Here is a 15866-nt window from a genome sequence, read left to right as displayed (position 1 = left end):
GCAGAGTGGGCCTTGGAAGCATCTACACGGGGGTACATGTAGTTCCCACCAAGCCTTACTCAGGAGAAAACCCCTGGAGAGAGAGGTCTCCTTCCTTGCATCTGGAAGTGCCCAGCAGTTAACCACACCAATCCTCAATTTCTCAGCCCTGCCACGCCTTCTCACACCCCCGGGCCTGTACTTTTGCTGTGTTCTCTGCCTCGAATGCTGTTCTCTCTCTTGAGGACACCCATTTACTTTTCGAGACCCAACTGAAGTGTCACCTCCTCCTGGAAGGCTTCCTTGACTCCTCATTTGTCAAGCTCCCCTTTGTGCTTCCATGGCAATTTGTCTGAATCTTATAATCACTCAGTTACTAGTAAGTTTTTGTTACTAGACCGAGATCCCTTTGGGTAAAAATGACATATCCCATCATGTAGCAGTTTGATGAAAGAAAGAATCAATGAGTGGAAAAAGCACCTGAAGGACTGAAGACTACTGCTGCGGAGCTCAAGTGTAAGCAGTGTGCTGCAGAGGGACACACCAGCCTGGAAGAGGGACGAGGTGATACATCAGGAAGAACATAGCATTTGACTTCAGAAAACCGGGGTCTGAGTCAGATGAAGTGATCAAGTACTTAGTGACGGAGAAGGGCCCACAGAAAAAGAATTGGTACTGGTGACTCACAGAGTCGGGTAAAGTGGGGGAGGGGGGGGCTTTAAAGGTATTGGTGTCCAGTTATTAAAAGTATAAACAAACAGGGAGTTTGTTTACCAGGTGATGGGGGTGGGGAGAGACTATACACAGAAGCAGGTGTTCATTTCACAGCAGACCAATCGTACTTCTCAGGTGGGTACGGTCAGAGTGTAGGGAACGGGGAATAAGAAGAGAAGGCTTCCATAGCAAGTTATCCTATGTCGATATTGAAGCCAGAACATAGTGTGAGCTTGTATTTATAACAGACATGAGGTATGCCACTCGCCGAGCATTGTGCTTCAGTGGAACTGCGTCTTCAAGCTCCTGTTTCTGTCTCCTATAACCAAGCCAATCAACAAACACTTATTTAACTCCCACCATGTTTCAGTACCATCCTGGGAGCAGAGCTTAGCAGAGATGAACTAAACACAATCCCCATTTTCCAGAAGCTTAGTCTGGGGATGGGATTGGCATCAGACCCAGAAACTGAGTGGACAAAGTAGTCTGGTCCAGGTTACACACGTCCTAGGGCCCGCTAAAAAGGGCAGATTTAGCTCTGCTGGATGGATATGGGGGAAGGTTGGGGGAGACGTGCCGGAGAGGATATTCGGTCTGGGCTTTCTAACCAGAGTTGACTCGGGGACAGGGGAAGTGTATTCCAGGCAAAGGCAGAGCTGTGCTGGGCAGGGGAGCTGCATTCAGGCCCTGTGGGAGCCTGGACTTTACTCATGGGTAACAGGGAGCTGCTGAACGATTGTGATACCCTCACATCTATGTTTCAGAAAGATCTTCCCAGCGGTCCTGTGGAGGATGCACAGGAGAGGGTAAGCAGGAGGCAGGGCAATCAGTTAACAGCTATTGCCAGATTCCGAGCAAGAATGATTAAAACAAACAGACAAACTATTCACATGGAAGCTTTGGATATGGATGTGACAGATTTCTGCAAAGTGGAATCACAGGACTGGCCAATGAATTAGACTTGAGAAGTAGGGGAGGAAGAATCTTGGACGACCGCCAGACTTCCAGGTTACTGAGCACCACACCTGTCCACTTGCCCAGTTTTCTAAAGAGCCAGTCTATTTATTTAATGAAGGATCAGTCTTCCTACTGCAGAACCACCCGTCCCGTCAAGCACGCTGTTGGATTAGAACGCCATCATGGCCAAGCCTAAATAACCACCCCCTTTATTCCCTGACAATTACTTCCCCGTGTGTCTCACCTGCTAGGAAAGGAAAACCTTCCTTAGAGGGACCGTTTCCCAGTGCCCACACTCAAAAGGGCTCAGTTTTCTTAGCGCCAGTATGTTTTTAGGCTTAAGGACATTCCTTTACTATTCATGGAGTTTAAGCATTATTTCAGCTACATATACAGTTATGTCCTTCTGAGCAGCTTCCTGTCGGCCTAGCATTTACATGTTATGGGCCCACTCTGTAGGGCGGGGTGACAGGGATACAAAGCAGACCACTCCCCAGGCTGGAAAGGGCTCAAGTCCAAGGAAGGTCTCTGGTTCACAGGGACACAGCAGCCTGGACGCTGAGTTTCAGAAGAGGCATGCACAGCACAAGCCCCTTCGGTTCTCCAGGCTTTCATTTCTCACGTCTGCAAAGAAATAGTGGTGAAGGTCCCTTCCAGCTCTAACCCTCTGTGCCTCTAAATGCAGACAAAGAGGAAGGGAGGGCAGTTGACAAAACCCCATTTCTTTCCCCCAGGAGAAATCTCCTTCAGGCAGCTTGCTTCTCGCTGCCCCTGCAGGCTCCTGTGCGATCCAGGTGGCTGGGGACTTCAGTGTGATCCACACGCGGGGCTAGGAAGCAGGTGGGGGTGGGGGTGGTGATGGGGAGGTGGAATGGGCCCATACAGTGGGGCTTAAAGAAAAGGCGTCTTAGGTTCAATACCTTAGAGAAACGAGATAATCCCCAAACCAAAGAACCGACTCTAAGCTGGGTACTCCTTGGAGCCTTCCAAACAGATGCTAGCCCGCCCCACGGTCTGTCATTTTATTCGTCTTGGTGACTTTCAGCTTCATACACAGAACAGATGATAAAGACTTACTGTACTTTGTCTGGAGGAGGCTTGTAAGGCAAGAGGATTGGTTTTGTCAACGGGTCTTCTTTCCTGAAATAACTCCTGCTCAGGTTATTTTACCATAATGTAAACCTTTAAAACCCTCAATCGACTTTTTTTTCAAGAAGAATTTAGGTTCCCTTAGTTGTGCGGGATTAAAGGGAATTATAAATTTAGATTCTAAAATAATCTGTCTGAGAAAGAAAGAACCCCACAAGCTCACATAAGCAATCAAATCAGAGAAGTATATTATAGGAAAGAAAGCAGAGTTTACCCCGAGGTCAACCTTTATCCCTTTGAGTGAATGGAAAAACCATTAGAATAAACAATTACCTGACACACTCTTAAGAGCAACAATGGAATTCTCTATAATCTCGGTACTTGATAATAGGTCTCCCACTACCACCTCAACTTTGTTTTTCAAAGTCACGATGAGTTCATAAATCTTCTCTATATCATGGTGCATCTTTTGACAAAGTGGAGTCTGGGCAATGTTACATGTTAAGTGTCCGTTCTAAATGCTTTCCTCGCATCATTAACCACTTGGTATGACACTGGCCAGATAATTAAGACAGGTTTGTTTAATATTTCAAATGAAGGTCTATATGCTTATCCATTAATCAAAAGTAAACTTCAAAACCTAGCCGCTAAAAAAAAATCCATTCTACAGTCTGTTTGCAATGTAATGATATCTGTTCGTGATCTGTGACATTTTTTTAATGCAAGTCAATTGTTTAAAATTTATAAAGATTTATGCTCATTTAATTATTGCCTGTATAAAATTCACTCCTACAGCTGTTATCTTGATAGATAGAGAAAACCCTGATGAGCAATTACATCGTGATAGTTTTTCAGTAAAAACATTTTTACAAAGAAGTTGTAGAAATAATAAGAATAACTTTAACAGGCATCTGAAAGTGGAAAAAAAATTAATTCTCCACGTTTGCTTTTCATTAATGTCTTGCAGACACAATGGCCCAAAAGCCAAGTGAAAGAAACTATTATTCTTCCTTCTTCTGGGGGTGGCTGCATTGCTCATTTATTCATTCCAGAAATATATACTGAGCGTCTACTATGTCCTAGGCACAGTGCAGTGATGGAAAAAATTCTGATCCCTGTCCTTAGCAAGGAGCGACAGTATTGAACAAATACTCACATCCTAAATTACACTTAGGGTGAGTGATTTCTCAGAAGGTATAGACAGCCAGGGGGCCGGAGGCCCAGAACCCAGTAGCATGTCAGGGCTGCAGTCAGACTGACCTGAGTGTGAACCCCGGTTTTAGCATTTACTGACTGGGTGACTAGGGGCAAGTTACTCCACGTCTCTGGGCTCGTTTCCTCTTGAAAGCTCCTCAGGGAGAACCACCACCCTGGAAGGCTGCTGCGAAGGGTTCCTGATGTAACAAACAGTGCCTGACATGATCCACACTGGCTGTTGGCTCCTTTCTCTCTCTCTCTTCCCTTCTCTGAAGCTCGCCAGAAGAATAAGATTATCTGGTGACAGATTCAAGTTCCAGATCCCAAATCCTTTTACCCTTTTCTTTGCTTATTTGCTAAAGTTCATTACGTCCCTTACAGGAGATAGTCAATCAATGTTTACAGACACATCCCATATTACAGACACTGGAGTCCTGGAGTCCATTCCCTACACCATTTCCAAGCTTCAGAAATTCTGGTGTCAAGGGCACCTGCTAAGAGAATTTTGTAACCAAATGTACACTCCGTGAAAGGAAGAGTATTGGTCTTCACAACCAAGAATGTCAGCAAAAGCCTAGAAAAGACAAGCTATTAGGAGTAACGTTCCTGAGCTTCCAGCCACAACTCAGTCCTCAAGGATTCTAGAAAGCAGAAGGAAGAAAAGTAGAGGACCATCGAAAGCACCGCCTCTATTGCCCCAAGCATGGAACTTGGCACTATACATTTAATACTTTATTAATTCCTCCCATTTTTCTTTATTAGATTAAAACAGTGAGGCTCAGAGAATAGAAGTGAGGAGCCCAAGGTCTCAGCATGGCCAAGCCCCGTGTCTGTCTCCAAAACTCATGTTCTCTCCACCACGGCACACTAGCTCATATTCACAACTCCGTGGTTATTGCTTGTTTCAATTTGTAAGGCAGGAATTTAGTCATTTTAAATTAATCCTTGAAAAATCACCAAGAGATTAAAATGCAAATTTCAACACGGCTAGAGCTCAGTAGTGACTCTATGTCAAAAAATCACACAAATTGGTCCTACAAAAGTTCAGATTCTCCTTGGAGAAAAAGCTTTGCCTGCTTCTTTTCATATTTGAGATATATACATATTTAAAAAAATCACTTCTTTTCCTTTTTCCTCATGAATATCAAAAGTCAACTGTAGGGAGGTAGGGGGGTGGGTGGGTGTGTATAACTGAAACAATATGTTTTGGCACCTTACAAACCTGGGTCACTACATCCCACTCAGGAGCAGGCCTTGGGCTGGTAACCTCAGGTCTGTGAGCCTTGGGGCCCTGTCTGTACCACGGGTTCATGTCTACCTCTCGCAGAGGAGCTGGAAGGATTTAAACGGAACCGCGTATGTTAGAAGTCTGGCAGATTGTTTTATTATTCCCGCTTAGAAACAAACAAAGCCAGCCTTTTAACGGTTTGTAAGGGAGCATTTAGGGGACAATGGCTCATACACAGAAAATTGGTTCATCAGTGGCAAAACCAGCAAAGAGAATGCAAATTTTTTAAGTGGTGGGACAGGGGAGGTGGCATACAGTGCAGACAGGAATTGGAGGTGGGGCTACGAAGACAGGTTTTTTTTCTCAAGCTATTTCTAATCTCAGTAATTGTGGTTTTGAAAATTAAGAAACTATCAGAATTTTCAGGTACCTTAAATTTAAATTCTTAAGGAATTCTCAGTTTTTAAAGTTAAAAAAAATTTTTTAAAGAACCTAACTCAGGCAATAATTATTACTATAACATTATTCACAACAGCAAAACATTAGAAATTGTCTAAACGTCTATTAGTAGAGGAAGCGTAGTTAAAACACTGTGGGAATTTTCAGTAAAATATGTGGATATTTGTCTTTTCTAGCTCTTGATACCATGCCCTCCCCCCCCAAAAAAAAAAGAAAGTCAAAGAATTTTAAAAGACATAAACCCCCAAAACCGGAGAAAAGATAGTAAACGGAAGAAAGATATCCAGTCTTTGGAAGCCAGAAAGCAGATGTGACTAACGAAATGGTTCTCAACCTGGGTCATTTGCCCCTGGGGGACATTTGACAATGTCTGGAGACATTTTTGGTTGCCACAGCTGGAGTGGGGGTACGTTATCATCACACAGTGGGTAGAGCCCAGGGATGCTGCTAAACATCCTATAATATATAAGACAGTCCCACGCAACAAAAGTTTATCTGGCCCAAGATGTCAAGAACACCAACTGAGGTTGAAAAACCAAAGGAGACCGACGTGGTGGCTCAGAAAAAGCTGAACACTAAGGCGGGGGCCAGGGGGTAGGGCAGCAAGCATCAAGCCAAAATCACACCAAAGAACTCCAAAAAGGTTCAGGAACTGGAGACACCAGGACCTCTGAAGGCTGCGGGGAGGATGCCAAGAAAAGTAAGAGTAATTCAATCCCAAGATTCTCCTCTCCCAGCTCACTCAGCTAGTCAAATGGCCTTCTAGCCATCCCTCTAGAACAGGGGTGTCCAAACTTTTTTCAACGTTTTTTACCAAGGACCATATGTGGTAAAATACACAAACAGCCGGGCCACTCACTCGAGGTGAAGTACATATTGCCTCACCTGGTTTATTTAAGTAAACTAAATATATTTTTGGAATGTGCTGCGGGCCAATTAACAATGGATCATGGGCCGCAGTTGGCCCGCAGGCCACAGTTTGGACACTCCTGCTCTAGAAGAATAAATATTCACTTTCTAGGAGAACTGAACCAGAAAGGCTTGGGGGACACCAGTGGATAAACAGAGGATAAAGCATTAGGTTGAAAAGGGGGGTCGGGGGTGTATTAAATAAAAGTTACATACTAAATGTTGCTATACCATAACCCAACACCCCCACTCAGCTTCCAGAACACTAGTAATTGTGCTTGTATTCCCCAATAAGAGAAAAATAACTAGTCAGGAAAAAAAAAGATTCTGACACCAATATTTGAGAGCCCCGACCCAATTCCCCAAGTAGCCAGACCTCTGCTCCATAATCTACGATAACAAACCTTCATTAATTAAACTTAATTACTTGACATTTATAATTTGTCTGTTCTATAAACAACAATTTCCTTTCTTCAATTTCCTTCCTTCAATTACAAGAATTTCCTTTCTGTGAATCTACTGCTCATTCCAGTGTTTTTTAAAAGTAATCAAGTATATATCCAAAATAATTGAAAGCAGGGACTTGAATAGATGCTTGTATCCTACTGTTCATAGTAACATTATTCACAATAGCCAAAAAGGTAGAAACAACCCAAGTGTCCACTGATGGAAAAGCAAAATGTAGTATGCCATATCCATACAATGGAATGCTGTTCAGCCTTATAAAGAGGGAGGTTCTGACACATGCTATCTAACATGGATGAACCAGAAAGGCATTATGCAAAATGAAAGAAGCCAGAACAAAAGGACAAATATTGTATGATTCTGCTTAGACGAGGTGCCTGGAGTAGTCAAATACATAGAGACAGAAAGAATAGTGGTTGCCAGGGGCTGGGCACGAAGTGGGAAATGGGGAGTTGTTGTTTAATGGCTTGTTTAATGGGTATAGAGTTTCGGTGGGAAAGATGAAAAGGTGCTGGAGATGGATATTGGTGATGGTTGCACAACAATGTGAATGCATTTATACCAATGAAATATGCACTTAAAAATGGTTCAAATAGTAAATTTTATGTTATATATATTTTGCCACAAATAAAAAAAGTAATCAAGTGCCTAAAGTCATAGCAATTCTATATTTAATTCTGCATAGTACTACGTATAATTTGAGTAAAACATTTTGAAAGTGTGTCTTCAGGCTAGGCTAGATATGTCATTCTGCTCATCAGAGTGCAAACATTAACGTCTGCTCCCTCAGACTCAAGTTCACTTACCCTCAGTCTTTCAGAAGTGGGGGTGGGGGTCCTCACACTTACACCCACAGCTACTTCATTTTACTCTCTTAAAAGTGAATATACAAACATAGTAGAAGTACAATTCCACTTGAGTAAATCTACCTTAATAAAAAAATCTTTATATGGAAACATTTTATTTACGACAGCAAAAACTAAAAACCATCTAAACATGCATCGGTGAGGAAAAAGCTAAGTAAACTATATAGAAAATGGAATATTATGCAGCCAAAAAAATGATTCTTATAAATGAAATGGGAAAATGCTTAGGAAATAGGTGATTTTAACTATGTCAAAAAAATACATTCTAAAAAGACTAGAATGAGACATCAACAGGTGAACAGCTGATTGAGTGCTTTTGGGAAATATGAGTAACAATTCTTCCTTGTCTTTATACTTCTGATACTTTTCAAATATTTTCTACTTGTTTTTGCCTTCATAATGCAGTATTTTTATAATGGAAAAATATATCCTTTTATTTTCTTGTAAAATAAGTAAAAAACAAAAAAGAATAAAATTTTAATTTTTTTCTCCAAAGTACTCACATTCTCAGGTATGCTGGGAAGTTCTCTGGTGTCAGGCACAGTAAAATAAGAATGCTGGAAAAGAAAAGCAAAAGCTGTTTATTTTGGCAAAAATATGCAATAAGCACATTATTCAAAAACCAGGTAAATGATCTCTAGATAATTCCTTATTCAGATGAGGAAACAGCCTCACTCATAGGAAATGTCTATGGAGTATTTTCTTTGGATAATGATAGATAAAAGCCAGATGCATTAAGTCATCAGTTGGATAGGTGGAGTTCTTTTCTATGAGAGATGAACTTCTTTGGGAGACAGAAATGAATAGCTCAGAGAGGTTAAAGACTAAATTGCCATAGAATGTTGGCAGGTTTCTGAGCACATGAAAGCTGCAGGCTTCGTAATTTACTGTTCAATGAGGCAAGTAGACTCGAGAGACCAAATATCACTAGGTTCACTCGCCACTGGTCTTTACTAACCAAACCTGCCATTTCATTTCAGCATCTGAGATTATATCCTCCTACAAGCTGCGGGCAAAATCTGCCCTGAAGGCCCAAGCGATGTGTTAAGGAGAGCTCCAGCTGAAGGACGGCTGCACTGACACCATTTCAGATGGTTAACAGCGGAGTTCTCTCTGCTATGCATGCTCTGCAAACGAGCCTCCTGACGTCCAGTGCAATCTCCAGTGAAGGGAGCGCAATGCCCAGCTCCGTGGAGTTGAACACCTGACCTGTTCAAAGAACTTTCAAGGAGGCATCTCCATGTATGCAACAAGCATGTGTTCCTGAATGAAGTGACAACAGGCTGAACCGGTGACACCTCCTCTGTGCTATTAAAGACTCAGAGGACAACGGGAAGCAGGAATGGAAGGAGCCTGGTGCTGGTCAATTAAAGATGGGATTGTACAAAGGCCGGAAGGGCACCTGCAGAGGTCAGCTTAGCCACGGCCGAGGTTCAAACCTGGACCCCCAACGGACATTTCGGGAAGTTCTCCTGCCCTACCATTCTTGGATAATTGCAAAATAAGTAGGTCTCTAGAAAACTGAGTTGTATAGCCTTCCTGAAATAAAAGGCCCAGGGACAAGTGCAATAACGACAATAACAATAATGACAGTATGAGCTACCTGTCTAATATTCAACAGACATTTATTGAATACCTGCTACCTCGCAGGCTTAATGCCAGGTCCTTTATAAATATTATCTCTAATTTCCATAACAAATTTTAAAGTAGATATTATCTCCACATTACAAATGGGGAAATTAAGGCTTAGAGAAGTAACTTGTTAAGGTCACACAGCTAGTAAGTGACAAAACTAGGATAATTACAGCGATGCTCTTCCCACTATAACAGACTGTTTTACCAGTGCTTTTGATGTGCAAATTATAGCTAAAGCCACTTGCATTAAAATAATACACTAACAAGTAAAAAATATATTATGAAAAGATAACCTTAAAGAAACCCTCTGCAATGCATTATTCCAAAATTTGTGGGTCGGTGCCAAAACATTACCTATGAAGTATTACAATAGCGATTACGTAGCATGGAAACTAGTTAACAATTAATTCAATTTAACAATAAGGATTACAGTAGTAAAAGTAAAACATAAGGTTAAATTTGATGACAAATTTACCAACTTCTATTCCAAATGGCTAGAAGGAAGTTCCAGGAAATGTTCAGTGATGGATGCCCACACAGTGATGGAGTCACAAAGTAACGGCTGGCACAGTGAGGGGGAAGGAACAGGGACCAGAGAATCGACCACTTAACAGCTATGTGATTTTAGGCAACTTCACTTAACGGCTCAGAACCTTAATCTTCAAACCTGTAAACGGGCATCATAATAACTACTGCAGAACTGTTGTAAGGAATGTTATTTATGTGAAGTGCCTAGCATTCCATAAATGATATTTCACTAGAAAATTATTATTGCTCTTTTGTAATCTATTGCTGGATTACACTTCTACTTTTCTCAATAATCTATACCAGACACACAGAAATATTCTCTTGTGACTAAAGACCAAAAAAAGTCCAGGACTGCCATTTTATCAACATTTCAGGCTTTATAATCTAGATGAGACTCGCGCTTTAATATCAGAAATGCCACATGGAGAGAGGAATTCCTTATGAACAGGAAAGAATAAAAAGTACCTGCTTTTACAGATGCAATGGATTGTAAATAGTGAGCCAATGCAATTCCAAAACCAAGCTGTCCCCAAGCTGTCCTTTGAAATTCTGTCTTGCTCCATCGCCCATGAAATGCTGGGACCAGAGGAGGTCAGAAACATTCCTAGAAACCACTGGCACGAAACAGTTACACCCTTCCAACAGTTCTTCCTGCCCCTGCGATGGCTTGTCCTTCAGGCCTGGCAGCCACTCAGGGGAAGGCGTGGCCCTTGCTCCCCACCAGCTGGTGACCCAGCCAAGCTACCCACAGCTACCTGTCGGATGTCATTACAGACTGAAGTGGTGAGATCAAGCTGCTTAGGAAAAGGGGCAGAGGCAGAGGCAAGGTTGCCGAGCTATTCGGCAATGATGGGGGCAGGTTTAAAGCTCATTTTTTTTCCATCTGCCAGACAGTCTTCTTTACGTGAATTTCTGTAACAAGCTTCCTTTCCTTCCTATGTGCTATTAATGTGCATAAAACCTCTACAACTTCCTTTTTTCCTTCCCTCTTTCCTCCCTTTTTTTCATCACTCATGGCCTAGTGGAAAGAATACAGGCTTGGAAGGATTCCCTGGATTTGAAAACCCCCATCTTCTCACTTATTAACCACACAATCTTGGATGGGCAAGTACCTTTTCCTCTCTAAGCCTCATCTATTATATGAATGAGAATGGTAACATCTATGTGTAGTCGTTTTGAACATTAGAGATGCATACTTGGCATAAATTAGGAGCTTAGCAAATAGCAGATCTATTATTAGCTTATTGGTAGTAATATTGCTTTCAATTTGATCACGGAAAAAGACCTATAAGATATGTTCATTTTCTTTAAGAGGGCAAATGCCAAGATAATAACCACTGAACACTAAGACTGTACCTGGTTTGGGTGAAGCTGAAAGCCAAAACTTTTTAAACAATCAGACCCCACAACAGAGGGGAAATAGCGCCTGCATAATCAACAGCTGGCCAAAGGATGTCCACCTGAGAATACTGAGGAAAGTGGTCACAGGGTTTGACCTGGGGAATTAGAGAATTCTAGTAACTGAAATAAGGAAGCACACGGACCGCTCAGATCACTGGCAAACGACAACTAGGACCGAAATCTCCCAATTTGTAGTTCAGAGGATTTTCCACCCTAGCACACACTACAGAAAAGGTAGCATGTATTTAACAGAGTTCAGAGAAACAGTTATTACTGCAGTCCAGGAGCTATGCTAGGCACGCTCCATCCCTGTCCTCAGGGGGCCTGCAGTCTAATGGGGGAGACAGGAAAACAGATCCTCCCAAGTGGCATGACTAAGTACTGCTAAGTGTACAAGATGCTGGGGACAAAGAAGAAAACCTTAGCTCAGCCTTGGGGGCTGTCAGGGCAGGATTTCTCAGAATTAAAACCCAAGTTGAGTTCTAAAGAATAAATATGAGGTACCTTGTTAAACAGGAGAGAGGTGGTGATGAAGGCTCAGGGGGAGGCAAGATGGGCCTTAGCAAACAGGCATGCACTGAAATGCTGAGGGGCGAAGCATGAGGCAGGGGACCCAGGACGGGCTGAAGAGGCAGACAGGGGCCAGCCACCTGACTCGAAGCCCAGCATCTGGCATCCAGGAGATGCTAGTGGTGGGATGACAGCCAGGAAAAGAGGAGGAACCTGGGGACATGGGGGACCCCATTGCTCATGGGATCCCAGAGAAAGGAAGGAATACAGCTCCCTGGCCGGTCTTGAGCCCAGCGGTCTCAGAGTTCTCGGGGGAGGGATGAGGAAGGTGCGGACGACAAAAGACGATCCTGTGCAGCTCACTCCTTTTTACTTTTCATAGAGAAGTGGCTTTTCAGTGATTGCTAATATCCTGCCCCCACTTACCACGCTGAGATGAACAGACACTCCTGGGTCCGGGATGGGAAGTCTGTACAGAGTTTCAAGAAGCTCATTCCACTGACTCTCCTGAAAGAAATAAAAGGCCTCAGTCACAAAAGCAAGGCTGAGCCCCTAGTCAGAGACCTGCAGGGAGGTCTAGGCACACAGGGAGCCGGGGGGCTGGGGAGGCACTGGCCCCAGAACAGGAACAGGTGTGCTATCTAAGGCAGCTGGGCCACAAGACACTGCTGGTGGCTCAACGGAAGAGCCCCACAGATCCTCCCACACCGTCTGACCTGTTCTACACAGTGAGACACCGACTATGACCGCCTTTTATGGATCATATACCACAAGCTCTCAGCAATCTATCCTCTCGACTCCATAGCAACAATTTTTTGGTGCACACAATCCTGGTTTACAGGGCGGGGGCGGGGGGGGGGGGGCGAGGTAACGATGACACTATAGATCTTGTCTTCATCATCATTACCCTCCAGGAATTTTATTGAGTGTTCACTGGATCCACATGGCAAGCTCCAAAAAAAAAAATGAACTACGCAGAACAACATGCATTATAGGACAGTGGCTGTGCATTTTAATTAGTGAAATGAAATACAAAGCAGCACAAATTATTCAACTGAAAAGAGATTCACCTTTAAAAGGCTCAAAAAAGCACTGCTTGCAGAATGATCCCAAAAAACATTTCCCACCCTGTGGAATCTCTATAGTGATATAATAGTACTGAGCTTACATTTGTGTCCATTTGTTATCTGTTTGATCCTCACAACTACCCCACTTTACAGATTGAAAACTGAGGCTCTGAAGGGTGGAGCAACTTGGCTTCAAATCAGTGAGTTAACATAGTAAATTGCTCCACTTTCTGTGTTCAAGCCCAGGGCCCTCTCTGCTGCTCGGTAACTGTTTTTGAGAGTGAATTTAAAGAAGAAGAAAAAGAAGATGAGCCCAGATCAAAAGCCTGTTTCAATCTGAACTCTGATAAATTACTCAAGTATCTCACAGAGGAGGGAAATATACATATGATGTGTGATCAAACGATACGGTGAATGTTTAAATTAAAAAAATTATTACGGTAAAAGACACATTGCCATTAATCCTCCTCAAAATACTCCCCCCTCGCTTCGAACACTTATCCCATCGCTCCTGATACTTTCTGAGGCAGTTCTGGAAGTCCTCTTTTGTGAGTGTCTTTACTTCATCCTCCATTGTGACAACACTCTGTGTCACACATCACTTCTGGTACAGCAATTTCTGTCAAACAATAACATTACAGTGTGTCCTCATCCACCTAATTCACCGGATCTGGCACCATGAGATCTCTGGCTCTTCCTAAGTCCAAATGACCATGAAAGATAAATGTTGTGAATCGATTCAGGACATCGAGGCAGCCACAACAGTGCAACTAAAGACACAAAAAGAGGACTTCCAGAACTGCTTCAGAAAGTGGCAAGAACGATGGGATAAGTGTGTCCGAAGCGAGGAGGACTAATGGCAATGTGTTTTGTACTGCAATAAATTTTTTTTTAATTTAAACATTCACCATATATTTTTTTGTGTGTGTCATACCTCACATGCATGCACACCCATGTTTAATTTTGCTCTGAAACAATCTCAAATTTACGGACTAATGGTAGGACAATACGAAATGATTTATTTTTCTGAACTATGTGAGAGTGAGTTGCTAACATTATGCCCCATCATCCATAAATACAAAGGACAGTCTCCTACATAACCACAATGAATCATCTGTAAAATTAGGAAATTAACATTGATACTACATTATCATCTAATCCTCAGATCCCATCAAGTTTTGTCAACTATGCCAATAATGTCCTTGAGAGCAAAATAACCATTTCAGAATCACAAATTGCTTCTAGTTCTGACTCTCTAGTCTTCATCAGTCTGGAACAGTTCCTATCATTTCTAGATTTGTATGAACTTGATAGTGAGACCCGCCATTTTATAGAATCACTCAATTAGCTGATGTTTTCTATTGATTGAGATTTCAGTTCATTCTATCACTGATGATGTTTACTTTGATCATTTGATTAATTCACCTGATGTCTTTACTATGAGGTTACTAGTTTTCCCTTTGTGTTTAGTAATAAGTATTTTCTATAAGACCGGGTCTTATATTAATTTTTGCTCCAAAAGACACGTAAGAGCTGATGGTCCAGGTAGGTCTTATTTTCGGGTAAACACGGTATATATCAATATCCCATTCCTCATCAAACTTTTAATTTATCCATTTACTTATTTATATTAGTATGGACAAGTGGTTTCCTGTTTTAGTCAATGGGTTATAATCCTTTGCTATCATTATTTGTTTTGATTCGCAGATTGTCCCAGATATGACCAGTGGGAATCCCTTGCCCCATCGAGCTCTCCTTTGTGTCTTTCTGACATGTCCCCATCGTGTTTTGAGTACTTCCTTATTTTTGGCACAAAAAGATATTCTAGGCTCATCTTATACTTTCCCTGCCCCAGCGCTGGAGTTAAGACATTTCTTTAGGGAGTTCTGGCTCCTTTGGGTGGGAAATGTTACGAAGAAACAAAGATTTGGACACTAGATGTGTTCCCCGCTACTTGGGTGTTGCTGACCCCAGACCCTTTCAGTGGACTATACTACACACACAGGCCCACAACACACACTTCCATCTCTATTCATTTTCATATTTGTTACATATATTGAAAGCCATGGGTTCATACAAATGGCTCTAATTCTAATCCATCCATAGGAATCATTCCAGCTTCCTCCCTTTACATATTTGTAACTATATTCTACAGATGTGAAAAATCTTGCCCCTATTTTAATATGTTGACTTATTCAGATGTAACCCATCTTTGGTCAATGCCCTACCTCCCTATTCACCTAGATGCCCCTCTTGCCCTGACCAAATACTGACACCCAGTGCTAGCTCACCACTGTCCGCTCTCCCCCAACAAAAATGCCACACCCAACCCTGCACTAACACCCCAGTGCTGGGCCACTGCTGCTGCCCCTCGATCCCACTAGTTCTGACATCCAGTGCCCAACCACCACCACCGCCGTCCCATACAAACAACCTCCTCATCCCTCAGGCTCCGACACCCTCAGCCAGGCGGCTCTGGGTCAGATGCCCTCCTCACCCCTGCCATCCCTTCCACAGGGATGCCCTTGTGGCCCTACTCAGGGCCAGACAACCATGCTGGGTCGATGCCCCAGACAGACACCCTCGTCGTGTAGTTTAGGCTCTGACACTCATGATAAGCCGTCATGCTCACCCTCCACCCCCTAACTGAAGCCTGCCATGCTTAACCTTCACAAAGACTTCTGGACTTGGGAAGGGTTCTGTATTTTTAATAAAAGCTCTTTCTTCCTGTTCTAATCTGATGACCCACACCTTGCAAACAACTTAGCCAGGCGTAGGGGGACTCCCTATCATCTATGTGATCATTCCTTTAACAAGAAGAAATCTAATAAAAAGAGTCCTGGGTGCAGGGGAAACAGACTC

The 15866-nt window shown here is 42.7% G+C and overlaps 1 protein-coding gene across 17 annotated transcripts in view; it reads right to left on the bottom strand.

The window, feature by feature from the left end:
• Nucleotides 1-15866, bottom strand: part of DENND1A (DENN domain containing 1A) — a 472628-nt gene that overhangs the window by 241466 nt on the left and 215296 nt on the right. For all 17 annotated transcript variants that reach the window (XM_088793184.1, XM_088793181.1, XM_088793185.1 and 14 more), the window contains 2 exons: nucleotides 12364-12444; nucleotides 8367-8420 (listed from right to left, as the gene is read on the bottom strand). In XM_088793184.1, the coding sequence (XP_088649310.1) occupies nucleotides 8367-8420; nucleotides 12364-12444 (135 nt within the window). The remainder of the gene's footprint in view (nucleotides 1-8366; nucleotides 8421-12363; nucleotides 12445-15866) is intronic.

The sequence above is a fragment of the Rhinolophus sinicus genome, chromosome 16 (assembly GCF_057876585.1).
Source record: "Rhinolophus sinicus isolate RSI-liver-muscle chromosome 16, RSI-T2T, whole genome shotgun sequence".
NCBI lineage: Eukaryota > Metazoa > Chordata > Mammalia > Chiroptera > Rhinolophidae > Rhinolophus > Rhinolophus sinicus.
Note: the sequence above shows the minus strand (reverse complement) of the source record. Positions and strands in the feature narration are given on the sequence as shown.